This window comes from Suncus etruscus, chromosome 10, assembly GCF_024139225.1.
Source record: "Suncus etruscus isolate mSunEtr1 chromosome 10, mSunEtr1.pri.cur, whole genome shotgun sequence".
NCBI lineage: Eukaryota > Metazoa > Chordata > Mammalia > Eulipotyphla > Soricidae > Suncus > Suncus etruscus.
In genome coordinates, this window is record NC_064857.1 from 75,564,664 (window position 1) to 75,591,957 (window position 27,294).

At 41.6% G+C, this 27,294-nt stretch overlaps 1 protein-coding gene across 1 annotated transcript; it reads left to right on the plus strand.

Annotated features, from left to right (window-relative positions):
• Positions 1 to 861: 861 nt before the first annotated feature.
• STARD6 (StAR related lipid transfer domain containing 6) lies at positions 862 to 14,224 on the plus strand. The gene is made up of 7 exons (XM_049782163.1): positions 862 to 1,092; positions 4,495 to 4,588; positions 4,792 to 4,841; positions 6,192 to 6,318; positions 10,559 to 10,676; positions 12,785 to 12,878; positions 13,773 to 14,224. Exons 2-7 carry the CDS (start codon positions 4,499 to 4,501, stop codon positions 13,963 to 13,965), a joined length of 672 nt encoding a protein of 223 aa, XP_049638120.1. The 5' UTR covers positions 862 to 1,092; positions 4,495 to 4,498; the 3' UTR covers positions 13,966 to 14,224.
• Positions 14,225 to 27,294: the final 13,070 nt, after the last annotated feature.

A 27,294-nucleotide genomic window follows, 5' to 3' on the forward strand; every position in this document is an offset into this window, starting at 1 on the left:
AAGGGGTCGGGGAGGACCCTTATTTTTCGCCTGGAGGAGAACAGAAACGCTGCTCTGAGCTGGCTCTGCTCCCCCAGGCCGGTGAGGGGGACCTGGGAGGAAGCCAAGGGAATCTCAGGGTGCAGCCCACCCCTGCTTGCACATCAGCAGCCTCTCCTAGAATAAGAGCCGCTGTTGGCTGTGGGTGCTCAGCTTCTAGATGCCTTCGGGTCCCACCTCTGGGGCTACTAGGCCACCCCTCTTCTTGATGACTCAACACCCCCCCCATTCGATGGGGGAGATGGCTAACGATGGGGTTTTCCCCATTAGTTAGTTTCCCTATCATTCCCTCTTTACTAGTTTCCTTTGGAGGCTGGGGGCCAAGCGTTTGGGCCACACCTGGTGATGTTCAGGGGTTACTCCTAACTCTGCACCCATTGGATGGGGAGATGGCCATGGATGGGGTTTTCCCCATTAGTTAGTTTCCCTATCATTCCCTCTTCACTATTTTCCTTTGGAGGTGGGAGGGGGCAAGCGTTTGGGCCACACCTGGTTGATGTTCAGGGATTACCCCTGGCTCTGCACTCAAGTAATTAGTCCTGGCAGTGCTCACGTGAGCCTATGGGATGCTGAAGATGGAACCCAGGTTGGCCTCGCATGCAAGGTTAAACTGCCAACCCCGCTGTGCTACAGTCCAGCCCCTTCTTTCTTTCTTCCCCTTCTTTAATGCTACTGCATTAAAAACTCCAGACTCACGCATGCAAAGCATACTTGTTGCCACTGAGCTCCAGCGCTGGGACCCCACCCCACCCCCAGATGGAATTTTAGCAAACTCTTGAGAACCTGGATCCCCGAGGAAGCATGACAGTGAGATTTCCCAGATAGCACAGAAAGAGGGAGATTATCCAGCCATGTCCAGACCCTCTAACTGCATGTGTGAACCTATCTATCTACAAGGCTGGTGTGAGGAATCCAATTTCAGCCAAGTGGTGTATCAAAAAAGGATGCCATCTCAATGTTGTTTGTGTTTATTTTCCACTAATTCTGTGACTGAAGATACCCCTGACCATTTCTTCTAAATTTGTTTCAGCCCACCTGATATTTCATCACCAGGTAAGGCAACTAGCCTTATTTGGCCCCTTCCTTTCGCCCTCCGTAGCCTCTCTGATCTTCACCATTCCTTCCTTTCTCAGCAAATGAACAAGTCCAGAGTTATCTAACTGAGCTGAGTGGTTTCAGTGAAATCATAGTCATCGAGGCAGTAAGAGCTAGTGATGTTTAAATGAATAAGACAGAATTTCTATAGGAAATGATGCTCCAGTGTTCCAATAATCTGTCTGTTCAGGTTCTTGATCGATCATTACCAAATTGACTATAGGAACTAAAGAACTGTTATATGTGACAAGAGAAGCCCAAATAAGGAACTAGTCAGAAAGTGTAACAAACTCTAAAAGTTTGGGATTTTTTTAATGCCAATTTCATCAAAAGTCTTTTAGCCTTTCTTTGGGTCAGAGAGATATTACAGGATCTGAGGCACTGATCTGGTTTGAGGCCAATCCTGGTTTGATTCCCCAGCACCTTGTGGCCCCCCCAGGCTCCACTGCTGGGAGATTGCCCCCTCCCGCCAAAAAAAAAAAATTACTGCCCTTCAGAATAGAGGCTCTTCATAAGCATTATTATTAACATTCTCATACAAGCAACCATTTCATTTCATTTCACCCTGGGGTATATATCACAAATGTTTCCTAATAAAGAATAAGCATAAACAAAAGGTCACTAAAAATATAAAAAAATTTGGGCCCGGAGAGATAGCACAACAGCCTTTGCCTTGCAAGCAGCCGATCCAGAACCAAAGGTGGTTGGTTCAAATCCCGGTGTCCCATATGGTCCCCCGTGCCTGCCAGGAGCTATTTCTGAGCAGACAGCCAGGAGTAACCCCTGGCACTGCCGGGTGTGACCCCCCCAAAAAAAAAAAAAAAGTCCAACTAGATCAATTAGGAAAGGCAAAGAAACCAATAATCAACCAGAAAATAAGACTAATGGTTTACTAAAAAAAAATTTAAATATAGGTTTTATGCCTTGCTGAAAAATACATGAGCAATAGATTAATAATCTGACTCTTAGAGCTTTAGGCAAAAACTAAATAGTACATGTTCTGATGATTAAATTCTAAGTTCGAGCAAGAAAGATCTTAGAGCCTTTTCTAAAATGCACATTTAAATATATTTATTGAAGAAAAGAAAAAGAGGAAACCGTGCCCCCCCCCAAACACAGTCACTATCTCCATCAGACCAGCTCCATACTGTCACTCTATTCTCTAAAGAGATGTAGACCAAGCTGTGAAAAATTATGGATATACAGGCCACACTGCTGAAAGCTGGTTATTTCACCCTGCCAATGCCATGTCAGCTGCACCCACCACTCCTAATCACCACTTCATCAGTGGCCTTGTTTCACCACTCAACAATGGAGTTCTGTAGAGCTGCCAAACCAAAACTATAGGTATTTCAGTATTTGGGCTGTCATAACCAGAACTTTCTTAGAGGGGAGTGCAGGCATTTTTCCCTCTTCCACACCTTCTTGTACTTGGCAGAGTACTTGGCAAAGCTTGGCAGCCAAAACCATACCCCACAAAAACCACAATATCTCCCACAGAGCTTGGAATTCCTGGACTGATTTTTTCAAGTAGGAACAGACCAATTGAGATGCCTCTATCGATTCAAAGCAGCCACCTAATGTTCAGTAACAAAGCATGTAACAGAAAGATAAACTAGCAACAAGGGCTTATTAGTAAGCCTAATAATGACTTAATGACCTCATAGTAGAATAATTTTCACAAATTTTCTTACTGTACACTTATTTTTTTTTCTTTTAATGATGTTACTACTACTTACCTGTAAACATGTATTATGAGCAACTATGTAATATTTGGTCTTTAAATAAAGTTAGTCATATTAAAAGAAAAAAGAAACGAAAAATTAATTTCCTTTATCACCTAGAGAACTCCCAACTTTTCAGTATTTTCATCTACTTTTTCATAATAATTCCTACAATAATCCTATGTAGTAGTAGTATTCCCAATATATGGATGTAAATAGTAAAAATGCACAAGTTAAGCAATTTACTCAGAATTATTTGGTAAAGGATCAGCTCTATATTATGAAGAAACATTTCTCTCAACAAGCCAACTAGCTTCTCTTAAATAAAAAATGAATAATGAGCCAGATGAAGAACTGGAAAATGGAATAGGATTCATTCACAGCAAAATCATTATTTTACAGTACTAATTTTGTCATACCTCAGTATCTAACCCCTAATTAGAGTTCAGTAAATTTGTTTAAATTGGCCTGATTTGAGATAACTAAGCAAAGACAACAGGAGTCATTCATATTGGGGAAGAATTTTCCAAGCAGAAGGAACAGAAAATACAAAGACCCAGAGATCAAAAGACACTTTGTTATGTCTGAGGAACAGCCAGGGGGTCAGTGTGATAGGAACTAAGTAGAGGAAAACAGGCAGGACTTGGCTTTGAACAGGAAGCCAGTGGTCTTAATAGTTAGTGTCACTGCCACTCATTTTAAAAAATAATCCAACTGCCAAGACTTACACTTAAGAGGAAGGAATGCATGGAATCACTGCCCAGCACCACTGGCTGGAAAATCACCAAGACTAGCCCTGAATACCACCAGCACTGCTGACCTTGGTCCTGATGGCGCCAGAACATCTACCATGACCTTGATAGTCTCTAGCTCTGCAGGACCTGAGCAGCACTACATCCTCCGGCCTGAGCATGCAATCCTCTGTCCTAGTTGACTCCAATACCAGGAGTGACCTTTGAGCCCCTAGAACATAACTAGGGAAACCCTGCAAATTAAATTCCAAGAACACATGATCATCAGGATCACTGATTTATGAGAGGAAGGATAAAGCTGTTAGGAATAATGATTTATTGAATAACTCGTATGCCAGACAATGAAGGAAGATATGAAGTACATTATCTCATTTAGACCTCATATTTCTTTTTTGTTGTTTTTGTCAGACACGGCAGTGCTCAGGGGTTACTCCTGGCTCTGTGCTCAGAAATCACTCCTGGCAGGCCAGGGAACCACATGGGATGCCGGGATTTGAACACCATCCTTTTGCCTGCAAGGCAAATCCCTACCTCCAAGCTATCTCTCCGGCCCCATAGACCTCATGTTATTTCTACAGAATTCTATGTTGTCTCAGTTTCCATCTGAAAAAATGAGGGAACTACTAGATAATGTGTGTCATACAGTCTTTGAAAGAAACACAGGTCTTGAACCTCTGTCTCCAGAACCTTCTTATTTTTGTACTCTTGTTATGTTTTCTACTATAAAAATCATGAATAAGAAGAAGACAATGCAAGCACTCAGCAAGTCAGCATCTTCATTGTACATTACAGGTACCAGAAACATAGAATTAAAATGTAGTATAGAATGTTAAATGTTGATTATGATGACATTTTTACCAAGAATTTGTTTTAAAACTTTGCAGGGAGATGGACTATAAGGCACTGGCCCAGCAAACTTGCCAAGAAATTTTAGGTTACAGTCAAGATACATCAGACTGGAAAGTGGTTAAAACCTCAGTAAGAAAACAAGTTAAATATGTTTCAAGAGTTTGTTTTTAAAAGAGCCAAACCACTGGAAAGACATTTTAATTTTTTACCTCTTACAAACTGAAAAGTATATTTTTATTTTTTGCTTTTGTTTTTTATTTTTTCCGGGTTTTGCTGTTTATTTTTATGTATCTGACAGCTAATTTACTTATGGATTTTTATTCCCCTTTGAGAAAAAGATAACTGTTTACAGCAAGGCATCTAGAAAATTCCATGGAAGTCTGTGAGTACAATTTCCTATTACAGGCATTGTTTCGAATACATTTTTACAATTTTAAATGATTAGAGCCCCAATAAGTGAAATTTCAAGGTCAGGGAAAAAGGGAGAAGCTCAAAGGATGGAGCACATATGTTGCATGCAAGAAGCCCCAGTTCATAACATGGTCCCCACAAGCAAAAAGCTAGGGGTAGAGACAGATGTAGCCCAGATGCAAATGGGGAACTCCCAAAGGTGTTGCATGCCCTAATCTAGTATGGACCGCAGTTCGATCCCCCGGCATCCCATATGGTCCGCCAAGCCAGGAGTGATTTCTGAACGCAAAGCCAGGAGTAACCCCTGAATGTCACCGAGTGTGGCCCTCCCAAAAAAAAAAAAAAAACACCAAATATGGCCCAAACACAGTCTCAGTAAATAAAGTTTAATGCTAACAGGAATATGTCCTTTCATTACATATGGTTTATAGTTGATTTTACGTCTATGTGAAGGAAGTTGAATAGTTGAAAAAAAGAACATGTTTCCCATGAAGATTAACATACTTATCAAGTCTCTACTGAAAAGTTTCTTATATAGAATTCTTACATGGAATTATATCCTTAAATTAAGAATTGGGCCATATTTTATAATTTCATAAATTCAATTGTTCTTGGCTTACAGTAAATAGCAGGAAAATGTTTAGAAGTCTTTTTAAAAAATTAGAGCTTTGAGTGAAATTAAATCCTTTAAAAGATGCATGTAAGAATAAATAAAAAAATAAATAAATGAAAGATACATGTAGGGATCAGAGCAATAGTACAGAAGGTAGGGTGTTTGCATTGTACACGGCTAATCTTGAGTTCAATCCCTAACACCCCATAGTCCCCCAAACCAGCCAGGAGTAATTCCTGAGTGCAGAGTCAGAAATAACTTGTAAGCACCATTGGCTGTAGCCCAACCCCCATCCCAAAAAAAGATAACTGCAGAAATCTAACAAAACTTGTAGAAAAATGAAATGTTGAAATTATAGTATTTATTATAACAACTTTAAATCAGTTTAAATACTAGTTCATCTGATGAATTGCTGAAATTTCATTTTTTGTGTGTGGGTGGGGAAGGCCCACATCCTGCAACATTCAAGGTTAACTTCTAGTTTACACTCAGAAGTTACTCCTGGCAGGCTTGGGGGACCATATGGGATGTGTGTGTATAAAACTCCTGCCAACTCATGCAGGGCAAACACCATACCCACTGCCACTACTCCAGCCCGTTTCCTTTATCTTTTTCTTACTGTTATTGGCTAAAATAGCTTATTTTGATGTATGTCACATTTTCATCTTAAATTTATTAAATTCTAAATACCCTTTATTTTGTTAACAGATACCGTGTTGAAGGAATAATTCCAGAACCAGCAACTAAACTATCTGATTTCCTCTACAAACCTGAAAATAGAATTGCATGGGATAAATCATTGAAAGTATACAATATGGTACACAAGATTGACCCGGTAATTTTTCATTTGTATTGGACTTTTACTATATTAACATATTTATTTGTAGCCTTGTGTTTTGAGTTTAATAAACTTTTATGTAGATACTTAGTGATTTATAGGCCCAAATAGAAATTTTATTAAAATCTTTTAACAGTTCTTTATTACTCAAGAGATTAATTCAAATTCACTATATACTGTTGGTAACTGCATACCTAATTCTGAATTTGATCAGTTCTCTTGAAAATGTGTTCTTGGGCCCGGAGATATAGCATGGAGGTAAGGCGTTTGCCTTTCATGCAGGAGGTCATTGGTTCAAATCCCGGTGTCCCATATGGTCCCCCGTGTCTGCCAGGAGCGATTTCTGAGCCTGGAGCCAGGAATAACCCCTGAGCACTGCCGGGTGTGACCCAAAAACCACAAAAAAAAAAAAAAAAAAAAAAAAGAAAATGTGTTCTTTAGTATAAGAACTCACATGCTCACCAATCCATGAGGCAGACAAAAAAGAATGATCGTGCCTTGCTGACATAATTCAGTAATTGATCATAGTGACATTCCATTAAATAATGGGTATAATATAGACATATATTGTAGGGTTTTAAGAACAAGTGTGTGCTACCTTTCTTTAAGATTTAAGGACAGGGAGATCCGAGAGATAGCATGGAGGTAAGACATTTGCCTTGCATGCAGAAGGACGGAGGTTCAAATCCCATCATCCCATATGGTCCCTCAAGCCTGCCAGGAGCGATTTCTGAGCACTCTGAGCACTGCCGGGTGTGACCCAGAAAACCGATATATATATATTTATATATATATAAATATATATATATAAATATATATATATATTTAAGGATAGGGGTAGGCAGGAGTAGGGAGAGAGGATAAAGAATGGGTCCATGTCGTACAGGTTCATTATTAGAGGCTATACGACTGGAGAATCCCCTGTTCAAAAAAAGAAAGAAAATAAGAATAAAGTGTGAAATAACATTGTTCAGAAAGTTTTACATATAATTTCTATAGACTATCTCAGTTAATGAAAATAAAGAGAAAAGATAGATATGGGTGAAATAACCAAAGAATGGCAGGGTAAAAGGACATTAGCAACAAGGAACAAGCCACAATGGGCGGCCCATTGTGGGCCTACTATGGAATAAGATATCTATTTAAAAAATAATAAGGGCCAGAGCAGTGGCACAAGCGGTTTGCCTTACACGTGCTAACCTAGGATGGACCACGGTTCGATCCCCTGGCGTCCCATATGGTCCCCCAAGCCAGGAGCGCATAGCCAGGAGTAACCCCTGATCATCACCGGGTATGGTCCAAAAAGAAAATAATAATAATAATGAACTGGGCCAGAGCGAAAGCATAAGAGATAGGGTGTTTGCCTTATACATGACTGACCTGGGTTTGATCTTTGGCATCCCATATTTTCCTCGAGCCAACCACGAGTAATTTCTGAGTGCAGAACAAGGAATAACTGTTGAGCACCACTGGGTGTGGCCCCAAAACAACAATAACAACTAAATGTATTGTCTAAAAGAAGGAATAATACGCTATACTTTACAGCATACTTTAGGGGAGAGGGTAATTTTCCTCTATATACACTCTATTAAAATTTATTTTCCATTTCTGTTATTGTCTTTCATCCTCTAACAAATTTATTTATAGAGGAATCCTAACTCCTTTTCCAAACTCCACCTTTCACAGATACTGATGTTGTCTTAACTAATTCATTCTACAAGCAGGCCTTGCAAAGTAATTGTAAACCACATACTGGATTCCAGCACTAGGGACAAGAGAGGACTGGGCAGAAAATGGCCTTGATGCAATTTCATAGACCTTGCTGTTACAATTTCTAATTCTATTCAGAAGAAAAAGTAGAGAATAAACAGGGTGGTGGTTGTTGTTGTTGTTATTTTAAATAGGAAAACTGCATGAGATTGATGAAAACGAAGATTAACCAAACTGTAACAATTATGAATGCTAATAGTATTGGCATTGACCAGAGAGACAAATCTATAAGTCAGTAATCAGAGAAGGCCACACTGAAGGAGAGATGAAGGAAAAGTAATGGCCGTGAAAATGCTGCTCTCCTGGGATAGAGCAACACAGATGAGCATGTAAGGCAGAGGCTTTGGGCTGAAGCTTAAACATCTTATTTTTATGGAAAATGTTTATATATAAGTGGTGGTACTGAAGACTCTACTGGCTCTGTGCTTAGTATTATGGGGTCCTTTGGCTATGGTGGGAATCAACCCAGGCCATTTTGTGAAGGCTGTACTGCTGTAGGGGTTTGGGGGTGGCCAAACATAGGAGAGTCTATCTGAGACTAAGGGAAAGTTGGTCCGAGGGTTGTGTGTTATTGTTAACCTGTTTAACATTGTCTCCTGCTCACATTCAAATTTGACTAACTGGAGGGAAAAAGAGAGACTAAGGAAATCAATGGTTGATCAGCCTAGGGAAGAGAACTATTAAAACTATTTTAATACTTGTAAGCCAATCATAGGGTTGCCAATGTGTTCAGCAAAAAACTGCAAGAGAAATTGCAATAGAGACAGGTATTACTCCGAGAGCCCAGAAGAAGTGCTTGTCATACAGTGAAGAGCCACCTGAGAAGGCCAAAACAAAGTGCAGACGGAGAGCAAGACAAGACCTAGGATGCATTAGGGCACCTGGGCGGAGTGCTTGGAGATCCATACATACCTAAGGCTTGTGGTAATATCCACTGGAGTCTTCCAAGGGATACATAGGACCAAGGCTCTGTGTTTCATGCCAATAACTCTTGGAGAAACCATGTCTGGAACTTAGAATTCTGCAATCTAGGGTTGTTCTCTGAGTGTTCATTTACAAGAGGAGGTTGGTCTCAGTTCAAAGCTCTTCACAGCTCGGCCAAACAAAACAATCACTGATGTCTCAATCCTGAAGTGTAGTTTATCTTAACTCACAATGGGAATTTATCATGCCAAGAAGGGCAAGATGAGAATTGAGCTCAGGAGAAGGAAATGAGCATGGATTCTAAGTCACAAGCTTTAGGGCTGAATCCTGACTCCTGCAGGAGGATGTAGCCTGTTGGAATAGGTTAGAAGGTATATTGGACTAAAGACCTAATGGAGAAGAGGAATTCACAATTGACCAAGACCCTCCAGGATTTACCAGATATCAAGGCAGCATTTAACATTGGTTCCTAAATTTAGGTCTTACATCACTGACTGCTAATTTATCACATTTTCTGGACTTTACTTCCTAGTCAAAAAGAAGTACTAGAAATTGTATGGTCTCTTTAGTTGTACATGTGATTTAATCTGATAGGCTACCATTTCTCCATCAAAAAAATGGAAAAATCAAGGGCCAGAGAAATAACATGGGCTAAAGCACTTGCCATGCAATGTAGCCAACCCTTGTTTGATTCCTGGCACTCTAAATTTGGTCCTTTGACTATCCCCAAAGGTCACTCATTCCTGAGCACAGAGCCGGGAATAGTCCAGTCCCTAAAGACTGCTAGGTATGATCTACCTCCACCATCACCCACACACACACACACACACACACTAAAATGCGTGTATTTAGAATTTCTAAGTGTTCAACATGCATAATAATGCTCTTAACAAATGAATGGTTTGTAAATATAATCTCCCACTCCTAAGGATACCTTTGTAATTTTGTTAATGGTTTTCTTTGCTAAACAAATTTTTTTCTTTCCTATTTTTTGGGGGGACTACACCCAGAGGCACTCGGGTTACTTCTGGCTCTGCACTGAGAAATCGCTCCTGGCTGGGGAATCATATGGGATGCTAGGGATCCAACCACCGTCTTTCCTGGGTCAGCCACGTGCAAGGCAAATGCCCTACCACTGTGCTACCATTCTGGCCCCTGTCTTACAATTTGACTGTGGTTCCACTTGGTAATTGTCTAATTCTTATTGCCTTGCACTTAAAATGATAAATGTGATGTTCTGTTAACAGTGAAACTGCAAGTTGAATGAGAGGTAAACTCTGAAATATTCAAAGCTCTACTTATTTCTAGTAGAGATGAACTATAGGCAATTGGGAAAGAGGCAGGAGAGATAGTACAGTGGGGCACAGTGCCCAGCTGGTTTCAATCACTCCCTGGCATCAGATAGTGATGGTACAGCCAGGAGCCATCCCTGACACAATCCAAAGTGAGCCCTAGCCCCACTAGAAAGGAAATTCTTTGGGGACCAATAGAAAGACTTTAAATTATACAATAGTTTCAGTTTATATGGTTTGATTTTTTGCAGGACACATTCATATGTCACACTATTACCCAAAGTTTTGCCATGGGCTCAATTTCACCCCGAGACTTTGTGGACCTGGTATCCATCAAGCACTGTGATGGAAACATGGATGTTATCAGTTGTAAGTTGCAACATTTTCTTATATTTTGGAATCACTGTATTTAATTACTATTCCAACAGCTTGGAAGAAACTATACTTTTAACTATTTTATACTAATGGAAAGATAATGAATAAACATTTGACTCTGGAGGTTTTATTTATCATAGCTAAAAAGCTGTGATATACAGTGACATCCCTGGACTTTTCTAGCAGATATCCTGCAAAGGAATCGAAATAGAAACTTTTTTAACTTTATTTATTGATTGATTGGTTTTTGGATCACACCCAGTGGTGCTCAGGAATTACTCCTGGCTCTGCACTCAAATCGCCCTTGGCAGGCTGGGGGACTATATAGGATGCTGGAATCGAATAGGGACCCTCCCAGGTCAGCTGCATTTAAGGCAAATGCCCTACCGCTGTGCAAACTTGAGGGCTAAAACTAAACAGTCAATACTTTTGTTTTGGCACACCTGGAAGTACTCAAGGTTTACTTCTGAATCTGTGTTTAGGGATCACTACTCGGGATCATTTAGGATTCCCTGGATCAAATCTGTTGAATCAGTTTGTGAAAGGCAAACATCCTGCCCAACCATCTCTCTGGTTCCAGCAGCCTATACTTTTAACCTAAGAAGCAAATTAATTTGGGTGTTCATAGTTTTATATCCAGTAACTTATTAAACTTTTGAAAAAAGAAAAAGGTCACTAGAGGGACCAAAGGGATAGCTCAGCATATAAGGCCTTTGTCTTGTACATACGCAGCCCACCTGCAGCCCACCTGGCTTCGATCCATGGCATCCCATATGGTCCCCTGACTCCACCAGAGATCAAAGCCAGGAGAAACCCCTAAACACTGCTGGGTGTGGCCCAAAAAAAAAAATCACAAGAGAGATTTTATCCTGGAAGAGTCTCACACTGTCATGCTCAGAGCTTTCTCCTAACACTTTGAGGTCTTACCGAGTCTGAAGTAATCCCTAAGCATCAACAGAGATGGTCCCAACATAAAACAAAATTTAATGGGTTTAATTTTTTCAATTTTTTAAAAAATAAATAACCAAAAAGTTCATAAACCCACTAACCTAATAGACTTTTCTGTGACATTGTTTTGCTTTAAATTTTAGGAAGTGAATGTCTATTATTTTATGTTTTCTCAGTTAATTACAAAAAAATCATATTGTGGGACTAGAGAGATGGAACAAGTGGTAGGGCATTTACCTTGCATATGCTAACCTGTGACAGACCACGGTTAGATTCCTCTGCATCCCATATGGTCCCCAAGCCAGAAGCAATTTCTGAGTGCAGAGCCAGGAGTAGGAGTAACCCCTGAGTGTCACCAGGTGTGACCCAAAAAGAAAAAAAAATACTGTCATGAAGTTGATGAAACTTACAAGTAAACCTGTCTCCTGACTGAAAACTCTGAGGCCTTCTTGGCAAGGAGGGTGGGGAGGCCAATAGTCCCACCCACACCCTATAGCCTCTTGCTTCGACTTCATGACTAACATCAAGAGATGCCAAACCACTGACTTGTACGAGTCCCACAGTTCTTGGAGCACCTGGCCACACATGCAGCCTCAGGATACCAGAGAGGGACACAGAAAAATTAGATGGGAAAGTTATATAGAAGCCCACAAACTCAATAAGTAAAAACTATTACACAGAAGGCATAGTTAAAACAAACAGATTAGTAAATTATCAGACAATGATATTAATAACACCATTATGAGATATAACAATGTTGGCAAATTTTCTCTTGCTAAATTATTTTTTGATAATTCCATTTGCCACTTTTTTGTAACAAGCAATATAAAATAAATTATTTTGTGCCTGCTAAGGGAGCAGGCTTGGGCAGTAGGTGAGAAACTAGGGATAATGGTGATGGAGAAGTCACACCAGTTGTGGGATTGGTGTTGGAAGATCAAATGCCTGAAACTATCATGAAAAAGTTTGAAATGCTCATACTGGCTATTTTTTCTGTTGGTCTATGTATATGTTCAGCGGTGAACACATACATACATAGCTTTTGAACTAATGTTAGTTCTGACAATGTCTGTTAAATCAATTGCTATGCTATTGGAAATAAAATTGTCCATCTTTTTGAAATAGGTCTAATTTTAATTTTTTTAATCTCTTAGCTAATAGTGTGGAATTTCCAGCATACCCTCCATCTTCAAATTTTATCCGTGGTTATAATCATCCTTGTGGCTATATATGTTCACCTCTGAAAGAGTAAGTGGGACTTGCATTTACTTTCAATAGTTTTTCAGTTCAACTGTAATTTATTAACTAAAGGGATCGGGGACCCTAGTTCATCAGTAGAACTAATTGGCAGCATTTTTTTTTCTTTTTTCCCTTTATTTTATTTATTTATTTATTTATTTATTTTTTGTTTTTCAGGCCACACTCAGGGGTTACTCCTGCCTAAGCACTCAGAAATTGCCCCTGGCTTGGGGGGACCATATGGGACGCCAAGGGATCAGGGGATCGAACCGCAGTCCTTCCTTGGCTAGTGCTTGCAAGGCAGACACCTTACCTCGAGCACCACCTCACCAGCCCTTGGCAGCATATTCTTTAAGGGGAGAAAAAGAAATTTGATTCAAATAATTTAAGTGTAGAGCCAGGAGTAACCTCTGAGTACTGCCGGTTGCAACCCAAAAAACAAAACAAACAAACAAAAAAAAAGTATTAAGATATAGGGCCAAAGAGATAGCGCAGTAGTAGTAGGGCATTTGCCTTCCAAGTAGCCACATCAGGATGGATGGTGGTTCAAATCCTGGCATCCCATATGGTCCCCCAAGCCTTCCAGGAGTGATTTGTGAGCACAGAGCCAGGTTAACCCTGAGCACTGCTGGGTGTGACCCAAACACCAAAAAAAAAAAAAAAGAGTATTAAGATATGTATATTCTACTACTTTGTTAATACATGTAGGTAAAATGTTTATGTGACTATGTTTTACTTTATTTTTAACTTCAGTAATTGTCCTGTATAAGGCATCTGGATAGGGGAGAAAATAAGAGTCAAGGAAGGGCCATAAAAACCAGGAAATCTGCTTTCTATAAATTACAAATTCAACAGATAAATATTAAAGTTCTTTATATATTTTCATTTGTCCTTGGCTTATAGGAATCCATCACATTCCAAACTAGTGATGTTTGTCCAGACAGACATGAAAGGAAAATTGTCCCCATCAATCATTGAAGCTACCATGCCTTCCAACTTAGTGAGTTTCATCCTCAATGCAAAAGATGGGTTAAAGATACAGAAAACGTCAGGGTGTGGACATCGTCATACAGGTCATTCAGTAAAGAAGAAATGAAGCCATTCAACCTCAAGATCACTGTAACTACAGTTACTTCTCAGTGTGCATAAACACGTCAACTATTCTAGACAGTCTGATGGTACTGATGGTACTTTATGAAAATAACTAATAACTATATAAGAGAATAACACAAAATCCAAGTTTTGGGATAGGTTTTTGGACCACACCCAGATGTGCTCAGGGGTGACTCCTGGCTCTGAGCTCAGAAATTACTCCTGGCAAGCTCGAGGGATCATATGGGATGCTGGGAATCGAACTCAGGTTGGTTACATGCAGGGCAAATGTCATATTATTTAAGAATAATGTTAAGCAATAGAACTCAATGCCCTTTTTGTTTAACCCCTCTGAAAAATGCTCTATAAAAGAACAAGAAAGCATCAGAGGTCTCAAACTCGCAGCCTGCGGGCCGTTAGCAGCATTACATTTTGTGGTCCTGCCCTAGAGGAATCTTTTTTTGTTTTGTTTTGTTTTGTTTTAGTTGTTTGGGTCACACCCCCCAATGTTCAAGGCTTACTACTGACTTTGCACTCAAGGATCACCCCGACTTTGCCTCCTGCAGCCCGCAGGTAAATTGAGTTTGAGACCCCTGGCATAAATAGTCAGAGGTCTGCTTTAAAGATTGAAATATATTTCAAATTGTTCTTCCTTCACACACAGCCTTAAAATGAACAACAAAAACAAAGCCATGAACACAAAAATTAAAAAGATTCCTTTATGTCCCGTATCTAGAATTTATAACTGAATGGGTTGTGAATCATTTAAGTCTGGGATCAAAGAGATAGCACCTCACATCCCATATGATCCCTTGAACACTGCCAGGAAAAGTTTCTGAGTGCAGAGTCAGGAGTAAGCCCAGGGCATTGCCAGATGTGGCCCAAAAAACAAAAACAAACAAAATAACTCAGTTGTCCCAAGTCCTTTCAGTTACCACTAAAAGACCAAGAACTTAACTAAATTACCATAACAAGTAAGTTAGGGAATCACTTAGCATGGAAGTTTGCAAGAAGTGAAGCTGCTTAGGGAACTTGGAACTTACAAGTCACAGCAGTGATTCCTCTGGGTTTCCTTGTTTCCTCTCGTCTATTCCAGACAGTTTCCTGCAGAAGCCTCCAGCTTCCATAGAACAGCCAGTACAGGACAACCCAAAATAAAAATAACTGACTTCCGGGAAAAGCCTTTTCCTCTCAGCCACCATGGCAATAGCTTGGAACTCGGCCAGTGAACTCCTACACTTAGTGTCTCTGAACTAAATCTGACAATACAGGCAAACTCTGGTCTAAAAGCTGCACCCCCGCATCTGGTGGTCACACTAGAGACAGTGAAGAGGTGTGATCTCAAGCTCAGCAAGAGTCATCTTGCAGCTACTAGTTGGCAGAGGCTGTTGACACACTGGTTACCTGTCTTGGAGAGCCCGTGTTGGCTGATCATGCACTGAGCTGAAATTTTTTTCATCTTCCATCCATCACAAGTTTTACTGTCCCTGCTAGGAGAGTTATCAGTGGGATTCAGCCTCCAGGTGAGCTTCCAGCTTCAGCTGGCTGCAGCAAGCCACACAGGGCAGGAAATGGAAGGGTCCATCACCATTGGCTTTCCTTGACTCACTTGGTTCTCAGGAAGGCCTAGTCCCAGCCAGCAGCCGTGGCTTCCCATTCATGGTCTCCAAAAGATGTCCTTGTCCAGTTCTCACGAGGAAAGGGCCTTCCAGATATGATGATCCTGGAATTATTTGGGTGAGCCCTAAATCTAACCATTAAATCTATGCCCTAACTCTTAAGGAGAAGGTGAGGTCTTGGACAGATAGGGCCAGAGACTAAAGTTTTGTAGCTACAAACCCGAAGCCAGGAAAGGGGGAGGAAGGATTTGCCCAAGGGGAGGGAGTGTGGTCCTGCTGAAACTTGGGATTCCAGACTTCTAGGTCCAGAAGAGCAAATCTGTTGGGGTTTTTATCGGAGTTGGGTGCACATACATCCTATATGGGGTTTGGATGCCATTTCCAGCTCTCAGTGCTTGCAGTATATCTAAGAAGTGCTCAAGTGTGCCAGAGATTGAACCCAGAACTCCTGTCTGTACAACATGCACTCCAGCCTTTTGAACCACCTGCCCAGCCCCTCTTTTTTTTTTTTTTTTTTTTTTTGGTTTGGTTTTGGGGGCATACCCAGTGACATTCAGGGGTTACTCCTGGCTCTGCATTCAGAAATCACTCCTGGCTTGGGGGACCATATGGGACACCAGGGGATTGAACCATGGTCCCTCCTAGGTCAGCCGCGTGCAAGGCAAATGTCCTACCGCTGCACCACCACTCCAGATCCCCAGCCCCTACTTTCTTTTAAGTCACACAGTGAGAGTTTCACACAGGAGCCATTGGAAATTAATACACTCTGTCTGGTTGAGCAGGTCTCAAGAGGAACTTGGTTCTCAGTGAATCTCAATACTGGCCAGCACACTTTTGGGGGTGACCTCAGGAGTGGTCAGCACCCCCCTGCTGGAGTCATCTGGGTCCAGTGGGGAGCCGAGTAGCTGAGTTCAGCATTGCACTGAAGCAATAGGTTTTGCACTTTGGCCAGGAGGGAAACTGAGAAGCCCTTTATCCTCTGCAAGGAGTATTGGTCAGTAGTGCTGTTCTCTGCCAGGTGCTAACAACAAAGCCCAGACTCGCCCACCACATCCTCAGGAGACAACAGAACTGATCCAAACAGCTGAGCTGGGGATGGCAGAGTTGGGGGAGGAAAGTGAACTCTCATTCATTGCAACCAGTGTGCATGACCACCACAGCTGAAAGGAGACTAGCAGCACAACCAAGAGTACAAGCCCCAGTGAGTACCCGACTGAGGAGGTGGGTACAAGGATCTGCTGTTGGAAATCTGTGCATGGGAAACCACCATTCTTACTATTTTCATTGAAAAGAGAAGGAAGGGAGGGAAAACCAGAGATAGCTGAATTGGTTTGGTCCTCTGAACTACATGGTCCACTGAGCAGTCCGGTCCCAGTGCAGCTCATTTTAAAGTACAAATAGAAGTCTACTTAACTGAACATAGATTTTGGTCAAATAGGTTAGTACTAAAAATCAGTCTTTGGCCCAATCAAAAGCAGCATATTGAATGGAGATATAAAAATAATACAAGGTCTAGAGAGAGTACAGCAAGTAGAACACTTGACCTGCATGCGACTGACAGACCCAGGTTCAATCCCAGGGAGCACACAAAGTCCCCTGAGCACCTACCTCCAGGAGTTATCCCTAAGCGGAAAGTCAGGAGTAAGTACTGAGCACAGCAAGCAGGGTATGGCCCAAAAACAAAAGATAAAAAAAAATAAAAATAGATTTCCCCAAAATATATTTATTACAATTTGATTTTAAAATCCCAGCAGTCAAGAGCTGGAAAGAAAGATAATAGATAAGGCATCAATCTTGCACACAGAGAACCCACGTTTAATTAAACTCCACCATTTCATATAGGATCCTGAGCAAAGCTAGGAGAGATCTCTGAGCACAGAGCCAGGTGTACCCCTGAGCACTGTCAGGAGTAATCCCTGAGTGCAGAGCCAAGAGCAACCTCTGAGTATTGTCGGGTCTGGCCCAAAAAGCCAAAAAATAAAATTTTAGCAGTCAACATTTTAGAACTTGATATTAGAATGAAGGAAAAAAGATGTATTACTCCCAGCTTCTAGACTAGACCTGCAGATACAATATTGTACATTTGTGATACTCTGGGCCAAATGGATTTACATCGTGCTATCACCTTTATGGACATGAAGTCTGGGAAAAGGAACTTCCATTCAACTTCATTTTGAAAAGTTAGTTATCCAAAACTTTGGAAAACCTCAAAATAAAAATGAGTCTCCAATAGTCATTTGGGTAACTGATATTTTAACTTTGAACCTATTTTAGGGCCTGGGGTTTGGCTCTGGGTAAAGCAGAGGCCTCACATGTGTGAGGTGCTAGGTTCCAGCTTCAGAACCCTTCAAATATACATGTTGTTTCCTGCCCAAAGGAAGTCAGGGGCCTTGAGACATGTCATTGTTTTCATCCCAGCAGTTGGTGTTTCCTCGCACCCTCTCAACCTTCCCCCACCACCACCACCACACCCTACCAAACTCTTGCAAATATCGATGCTTTCAGATTATGCTTTCTGGTTATGGCCCATTAACACTTAACAGCTTCTCCAGACTTTCCTTGCCAGTTCTTTTGGGTCAGGCTTCAGAGCCAAACTGATCCAGCCGATCCAGGACCAAAGGTGGTTGGTTCGAATCCCGGTGTCCCATATAGTCCCCCGTGCCTGCCAGGAGCTATTTCTGAGCAGAGAGCCAGGAGTCACCACCGGGTGTGGCCCAAAACCAAAAAAAAAAAAAAAAAAAGAAAGGAAAACAGCCTGGAGCATTAGACTTGCGTGTTGGAGTCAGACAGTCACACCCTTAACCTCTGACATGTGTCATGCCTAACTGTAAAACAGGCAGGGGTTAAAAATCAGGCAGTCCCCACCTCCACTGAAGACACCAGATAAGGGCTGGAGCCAGGAAAGAAAAACAGGATGTTAGCCCAGACCATAAGTCATGAGGACTAACTGCAAGAGAACAGCAGGCCCATATCATACCATAAGTCATCATAAGTCATAAAACTGACCATGGCAAGATCCCAATAGACTTGTTTCTAGAGTTGATGGAAAATTTACAACCTGCCTACAGGCAAGTCAGCACATACCTGTTCCCTCGCCTATTACCCTCCTTTCCCGCCAGATGTAACCTACAGATGTTACTTATGTGATCCTGCTGCGCAGTGCGTCAAAGATATCTCTGCCTCTGCATTTTTGTTTTGTTTTGAGGGGGTCACACCCGGCAGCGCTCGGGGGTTACTCCTGGCTCTGAGTTCAGAAATCGCTTCGGGCTGGCTCGCTGGATCTTATAGGATGCTGGGATTCGAACCACCCTCTGTCCTGGATTAGCTGCGTGCAAGACAAATGCCCTACCGCTGTGTTATCTCTCTGGCCCCTTTGCCTTTTTATTCCGCCGCCTTTGACTAACACTTTACGTGAGATTATAGGTAGTTTAGTTATATAATATTTAATTTTGCAGTTCTGGTTCCTATATCACCTTTTTTTTTTTCCGGGCCACACCCGTTTGATGCTCAGGGGTTACTCCTGGCTATGCACTCAGAAATTGCCCCTGGCTTGGGAGGACCATATAGGACGCTGGGGGGATGAACCGCGGTCGCGATCTTTCCTTGGCTAGCGCTTGCAAGGCAGACACCTTACCTCTAGCACCACCTCGCCGGCCCCCCTGTATCACCTTTAACTTCTGTTTTAATTGTGTTTTCTTTCAAAGCTCATCCTAAGCTTTCTGGTATTGTTTACCCCTCAGCGTCTGAAAGGTGCCACAAGGTGGCACTGTCTACATCTTGCCTGGTACTTTCCTTTTTCTCCAAAGTCAAAAATTCATTTAGGTATATTTCAATTTTCCAAATATTTCATAACAGTGCTTGAATAAAAAGCAGTTTCCTCACTGTCCTCAACTCTCTCAGGCCCCAAAGCCAAATAGTATTTATCCGTTTTGTGTTGCTCTGCACAGTTCCTAACTTCTAGGAACCAACTTTTGAAGTAGTAATCTCAATTACAATTTGTGTTTTTGGTTGACTATATGCTCACCATAGGTCTTTAAAGTATTTGAGTTCTTGGAAATATTAACTTTCAATCTCTTTCTCTACTCAATAAGTTGAAACTTGCTAATTTGGGGATGAGGTAAGTGACCTACTTCCCTTTCTGATCTCAGGAGCTGCTCCACATAATGCTCAGAGTCCATGCAGTGCCAGAAGTGGATCTCCTGCATGTAAAATGGCACTCAGTCCATTGAACTACCTCTTGGGACCCTATATACATATAATTATTTTTAATATAAAATTTTATATTTTAATATAAAATCAATCATGTTTAAGGCTATAGTACAAAAGGCAGGGTACTTTCCTTACACATGGCTGGATCTGGTTTGATCCCCATTACCCCTTAAGGTTCCGAAAGCTCCACCAGGATCACTGAGCCCAAAGCCAGGAAAAAGCCCTGAGTACTGCCAAAACAAAATAATAATAAACAAAATCATATTTAGGCTAGAGAAATGCTACATGCAGGAGTCCTAGGTTTGATCTGTCGATATGGGCTCCCAACACCACGGCATTGAGTATGACCTCCCAAAAGAAAAAATAGTCTTCCCATTCATAGAGTACCACAGCATCTTAGTGACAATAACTGCAAAATAATAACTTTGATGGATAAAATTATGAGCAAGTCAGCAAGATCTTATTTCATAGCATTCTGAACATTTACCTCAAGACTAAGAGTTAACTAAAAAAATGTGCAACCTTTCTGTTAAGACAAGAATTGACATTAGATTTAATAACCTATGTCGTCACATGATCATTTCCTATACAATTTTACTGATACCAAAAATGTTAAAGTATTTGATTATTCAATCATCCAAAAGGCCAACCCACAGGATTAGAAGTCTACCACCAGTAAAGCTGAGCTCTATTGCATGCCTAATTAAACACACAGATTTAGGGTATCTATATCTCACAGATCTTTTCAACGCCTCCCAGTTCGTTTTGTTCTATCAAAAATGTGTTGAGGGCCGGGGAGATAGCATGGAGGTAAGGTGTTTGCCTTGCATGCAGAAGGATGGCGGTTAGAATCCCGGCATCCCATATGGTCCTCCAAGCCTGCCAGGGGTGATTTCTGAGTGTAGAGCCAGGAGTAACCCCTGAGCACTGCTGGGTGTGACCCAAAAACTAAAAAAAAAACAAACATTGAACACTGAACTTGTACCAGGAGGCCCAGGTTCAATTCCTGGCATCCCATATGGTCCCGTGAGCCCACCAGGAATGATTTCTGAGCATAGAGTCAGGAGTAACCCCTAAGCGCTGCTGGGTATGACAAAATAATACTAACAATAAAAGACAGAGATTACCTTGGGAGGAAAGTCTTAAATATCTCAGATTTGTTTCTGGAGGCCTGGCTGAGAAACCATCTCCCAGTTCTCTAACCACCACATTATTCTATTCTGATTCCAGTTATCCATATTAGGTCAATTTTCCTGACCAAAACAATATTAAAAAGAAGCTGAGGGTGCCAGAGAGATAGCATGGAGGTAGGGCATTTGACTTGCATACAGAAGGATGATGGTTCAAATCCCAGCATCCCATATGGTCCTCCGAGCCTGCCAGGAGCGATTTCTGAGTGTAGAGCCAGGAATAACCTCTGAGCGCTGCCAGGTGTAACCCAAAAATAAAAAAAAAAAAATAAAAAAGCTTAAGAGTTTTTCCAAAATAGGGACTGGTGAGGTGGCGCTAGAGGTAAGGTGTCTGCCTTGCAAGCGCTAGCCAAGGAAGGATCGCGGTTCGATCTGCGGTTTGATCCCCCGGTGTCCCATATGGTCCCCCCAAGCCAAGGGCAATTTCTGAGCGCTTAGCCAGGAGTAACCCCTGAGCATCATCAAACGGGTGTGACCCAAAAAAAAAAAAAAGAGTTTTTCCGAAATAGGGTCAGAGCAATAGCACAGTGGCCAAGGCATTTGCCTTGCATGCAGCTGACCCAGGTTTCAATCCCTAGCATCCCTGAGCCTGCCAGAAGTAACCCCTAAGCACTGCTGGGTGTGGCCCCCAAAAAACAAAAAATTGTTTTCCATAATAAGTTTTGCATATTCTTGAAAGATTTCAGGCCAGAGAGGTAACAGCAGGGAGGCTCTTGCCTTACAAGAGTTAAAGCTGGATTCAAATCCCTGGCAACACATATGATCATCTGAGCACCACCAGGAATGATCCCTGAGCACAGAGCCAGGAGTAAGTCCTAACCACTACAGAATATGAACAGCTCAAAAACAAAGAATTTTAGTATTTTAAGCTTTATTATATGAACATAGAATTACAGTTTAGGAAAGGCTACCCAAGTCTATCCAAATTACAAAAACTTCATTTCTGTTTATTAAAAGTAGAACTCTTTCTTGAACAAAACTCATGACACAATTAGTAATGTCAATTTCACAGGAGAACAATATTATGAGGGTACATCTCCTTCCAGAAAAATAACTTGGTACAGATAATATTGTGAGCAAAGAATGAGAGTGAATTACATTCTCCCAGTAATTTGTTTCTAAGTGGTACTGTGCAAAAAAAGAGAAATACTGGGGCCGGAGAGATAGCATGGAGGTAGGGTGTTTGCCTTGCATACAGAAGGATGATGGTTCAAATCCAGGCATTCCATATGGTCCCCCAAGCCTGTCAGGAGCAATTTCTGAATGTAGAGCCAGAAGTAACTCCCTGAGTGTTGCCGGGTGTGACCCAAAAACAAAAAAAAAAGAAAATTAAGAGTTTTCCCAAATAGGGCCAGAGCAATAGCACAGTGGCCAAGGCATTTATTTGCCTTGCATGCAACTGACCCAGGTTTGAATCCCTAGCATCCCTGAGCCTGCCAAAAGTAATTTCTGAGCACAGAGCCAGAAGTAATACCTGAGCACTGCTGGGTATGGCCCCCAAAAACAAAAAATTGTTTTCTATGCAAAACAAAAAAGGGAAATACCATAAGAAAGTGAGGGTTGGAGCAGCAATAGCAGAGTGAGGAGGGTATTTACCATAAACATGGCTGACCATGGCATCCCATATGGGCCCAGAGCATTACCAGGAAATCATTTCTGAGTGCAGATCCAGGTATAATCCTAGAGCCTAGGTGTGGCCCCAAAAGAAACTGACAAAAAGTGAAATAATTGTGTCTGCAGACAAGACAAAACCTTGGACCCACACAAGCAACTGTCCACAACTCCTACAAAGCTGTTAGTTAGATAAACTGAGAAACTAGAGGAAAAATAATCCTAAAAGACATCAAATAAAACACAAAATATAGGGTAGAGAGACTAGCACCCAAAAATCCTAACCCATAATCTTCCTGGATCTTGGGCTTAATTTTCAAGGTGAAATTAAACTAGTTCAAGCTTATGATTATAGCTGAAGTATTAGTAGAAACAAATATCTTCTGGCAGGATCCATTCATACTCAGACTTCGGAGTCTTACAAATAAAGCCAAAAGACATGAGCACTCTAAAAACTATTCAAAATAAAGGGCCAGAATGAGGCTCTGTGATAGGATACTGTTTGTGTGAGGTCCAAGGTTTGATCCCTTGTACCCCAGTACTATTGCAAGCCCCAAGTATCAAGCCAGGGTACTTCTCATACACTTCTAAGTGGAGTCCCATCCCAATTAAATGATTAAATAAAAAAATCTCTGGCTGGAAAAACAGTCCAGCAGGTAAGGAATGCAGCCAATCTCCATTCAATCCCTGGTACCACATATGGCCCCTGAGACCGCCAGGAATTATGTCTGCATGTAAAGACAGGAGTAAGCCCTGAGCAAACCCAAAAAAGTGAAAAATATAACAATTAAATTTTTAATCTGGTCCAGAGAGATAGCACAGCAGTAATGCATTTGCCTTGCAAGCAGCTGACCCAGGACCAGCGGTGGTTCGAATCCCAGCATCCCATATGATTCCCCTGTGCCTGCCAGGAGCTATTTCTGAGCAGAAAGCCAGCAGTAACCACTGGGCACTGTCAGGTGTGGCCCAAAAACCAAAAACAAAAAAAAAAAAAACAAAAAAAAAAAGAATTAAATCTAGAATATTATACCTAAATACTTGCAAGCAGCCAATCCAGGACCAAAGGTTGTTGGTTTGAATCCCGGTGTCCCATATGGTCCCTGTTGCCTGCCAGGAGCTATTTCTGAGCTGACAGCCAGGAGTAACTCCTGAACATCACCGGTTGTGGCCCAAACACCAAAAAAAAAAAAAAAAAAAAAAAAAAAAAAAAAAAAAAAAGAATTAAATCTAGAATATTATACCTAAATACTTGCAAGCAGCCAATCCAGGACCAAAGGTTGTTGGTTTGAATCCCGGTGTCCCATATGGTCCCCGTTGCCTGCCAGGAGCTATTTCTGAGCTGACAGCCAGGAGTAACTCCTGAGCATCACCGGTTGTGGCCCAAAAACCAAAAAAAAAAAAAAAAAAAAAAAAGAATATTATACCTAAATAACAATCTGAGAACAAGACTCTACCAGAGAATTAGAATTAGAATAGAATAGTATTAGAAAAAGCAAATACAGAATAAAAATGACTATGTTTGGGATCAAAGGAAACAGCCTACGTGGAGGTCCCATGTTCGAGGTCCCAGATTCACCCTGGTAGCCCCTTTCTCCTTCAAACACTGTAAAATGAAAGTAAGACTGATTACAGGTGGATCTGATACAGACAGTATAAGGAAGACTCAAGACAGGGCCAGGAAATGTGAGATGCTGTTCCCATGGGCAATCTTCCTAATGCTTGGATAATGTCTGTCCCTCTGGAGTAAAGCTGTCAAAACCTCTCCACTCGAAACCCCTCTTTGCCTGAAAAATGCATCTCCATAATGCAATTGATTCTGGATTCATTCAGGTCACTGCTGCATGTTCAAACACCTTTTAATGCCACCAAATTTAGGAAGGTCATTTAGATAAAGGATCCCATTGGCAATCATGGCTCAATTTAACACACTAGGCCTTCAGCATGAGTCAGACTGAGAGGAAGGTGACAGGGCCCAGAACCTTCCAATCCCACTAATCTATACTGTCCAGCAAACAGGAGACAAGACACAAAGTGCCCAGGGAGCCACAGGAGAATCTGATGCTGGCCAAGGGGAAGCGCTCACTCAGAACCTCATCTGGAAAAGAAGAGCAAGTGGAAATGTCTGAGAGGAAAAGGCAGAAAGAATTGGCCTCATTCAGTGCCTGTGAGAATTCTAGAAGGAGTTAAAAGGGAAAAAGAAGAAAACAAGGAAAGGGAGGGGGGGATTAAGACAAGCTGAAGCAATTCATGCTGCTGTTATAATGATAATGTGGCCTATTAAATTCTTTCAATACCCAATGAAGCTTAGGTTTCAGGGGGTGGGAAGAGGAGGTCAGCACACATACAGGGCAGTTGCTCTACTTTCTGCTAAGCCACATCCAGGGCCCTCCCAAGTAGGTTTTTTTTATTAAAATTAGTCTTTATACCATTCTAGGAATAGTGTAAAACAATTTAGGTGATCTTGGCAAAAACCTAAAAACAAAAAATTCCATTACGAAGTGAATAGAGGGGCTGGAGAGATAGCATGGAGGTAAGGTGTTTGCCTTGCATGCAGAAGGAGGTGGTTCAAATCGCGGCATCCCATATGGTCCCCCGAGCCCGCCAGGAGTGATTTCTGAACCGCAAGCCAGGAGTAACCCCTGAGCACTGCCGGGTGTGACCCAAACACCCCCCCAAATAAAGTGAATAGAGGGGACAGAGCATAAGTATTTTAACATGCATGTGGCTGACCTGATCCCCCAGCATCACATATGGTCCCCCAAGCACAGGCAGTAGTAGTTGTGGTTGTGGTCCAGAAACCACCAAAAAAAAAAAAAAGTGAGAACTAAAAAGTCACATCCCCAAAAACACCAAAGATAGCTAAGAGGCTTCAGAAACAATGCTCATCATCACTGGTTACCAGAAAAATGCAAATGAAATGAATAAGACAGCATGGAGAAAGGCCTATGTGAGAAAAAGCCAGAAACTAATGGAGATGGGAATGTGGAGATAGCAGCTCCTTCAGGGCTGTCGGAAATAGTGTGAGCTATAGTCTCCCAGAAAAAAAAGGCAGCACACAGGGAAACTGTGTGGAGACCTTTCTTCTAGTCGCAGATATGGGAAGAGAGGACGGTATTTCTTCTGCTCTGAAAAGACTTGCTCTCCAGGTCAGTGATAGGCAATCTTTTTTTTTTTCAACTGAACCAAATCTCGCCAAAACCATGATTGAAATATATTTTGAGAGCCACGCAGGCGGGCACTGACAGAGGCTAGGAGCAGAGTCCTGACTCCTGGAGCGGCCGCCCGGCACACAGAAGAGCCAAATTAAAAGTGTAAAGAGGGCCCGGAGAGATTGCACAGCGGTGTTTGCCTTGCAAGCAGCCAATCCAGAACCAAAGGTGGTTGGTTCGAATCCCGGTGTCCCATATGGTCCCCCGTGCCTGCCAGGAGCTATTTCTGAGCAGACGGCCAGGAGTAACCCCTGAGCACTGCCGGGTGTGGCCCAAAAACCAAAAAAAAATAAAAAGTGTAAAGAGCCACATGTGGCTCTCGAGCCGCAGATTGCCGACCACTGCTCCAGGTGATGGTGGTGCACCCCACTATGTGCCAGCATTCTGCTGAGGTCATCTAGGCCAGTACGCAGTCATGTGGGGGACCTTGGCAATGAACTTCTGGAAGTGATGAAATGAAGATATGACCTGAGGCCTTCTTTTTACAACTGAAGACACCAGCCTGCCCGTTACCAGGAACCATGATACTCAACTAGGGCCATTCCATGGGGACAAAGGCCTGTCACAAGGAATACAGACCACTAGTCCTTTTCTTTGACAACCCTCTAACTATAGTTTCTTGTCTGCACAGAAAGATGCAAGCTTTAAGTCCAATAAAATGAGTCTTGTGAAAGTTTTTTGAAGGAAAGTTTTTCTAGAATCAGAACTCTCTCATACCCCAATTAGGGATGCATTTTTTTACTGTACAGGATCCTTTTCTCTCCCTAAATTCATCTTAAAAACTACTTTTTATCTTATTGTCTTCTGAAATTCCAGATTACCACAACAAAGGAAAGAGATAAGCATTATTTTTTTTAATTTATGACTAAAAGCAAAGATAACTAATAACTTGAAAAAGTCAAAGGCTAATAACTAATAACTTGAAAAAGTCAAAGGCTAATGCAATTAAGATACCAAAAGACTAACTCTCTGCTTGTTTTCTGGCTTACACATCTAATGCTAAGGTCTATTCTCAACTTGATTTTCAGGGTGTCTTAGAGACCCTACAATGAAAGGGATCAAACCTAGGTCTCTTGTATGTAAAGCATGAGTTCTGACCTCTTGAGCAATCTCTCTAGCCCTAAATGACTAACTTAAAGTCACAAATAAGTAACAAAGCACTGATATAAGCCCATATTTGCACTTCAAAAAGTTTACTTTTAACTGGTCTCTCTTCTCCTTTTAAACTGGTTGAAACCATTTACTTTCTTATTATTTCTATTTGCTTTGTTTGGGACCACACTAAGTAGAGCTAGGGGATGAAGTTGAGGCAGAGGTCATTTCCAGCAATGCCCAGGGGACTACGAGGTGCTAGGTGAAGGGAGGTATTCTGTTTATAACTGAAACCCAACTACAAACATGCTTGTAATTGTGGTGCTTAAATTAAGATTTTTTTTTTGGTGGTTTTTGGGTCACACCCAGCCGTGCTCAGGGGTTACTCCTGGCTCCATGCTCA

Bases quoted from the DNA above. Each gene is read 5' to 3' on its own strand.
- STARD6 (XM_049782163.1), top strand. From the start codon at position 4,499: ATGGACTATAAGGCACTGGCCCAGCAAACTTGCCAAGAAATTTTAGGT. The intron at 6,319-10,558 runs GTAATTTTTCAT...GATTTTTTGCAG, and splicing joins TGGTACACAAGATTGACCCG to GACACATTCATATGTCACAC. The intron at 10,677-12,784 runs GTAAGTTGCAAC...TTAATCTCTTAG, and splicing joins AAACATGGATGTTATCAGTT to CTAATAGTGTGGAATTTCCA.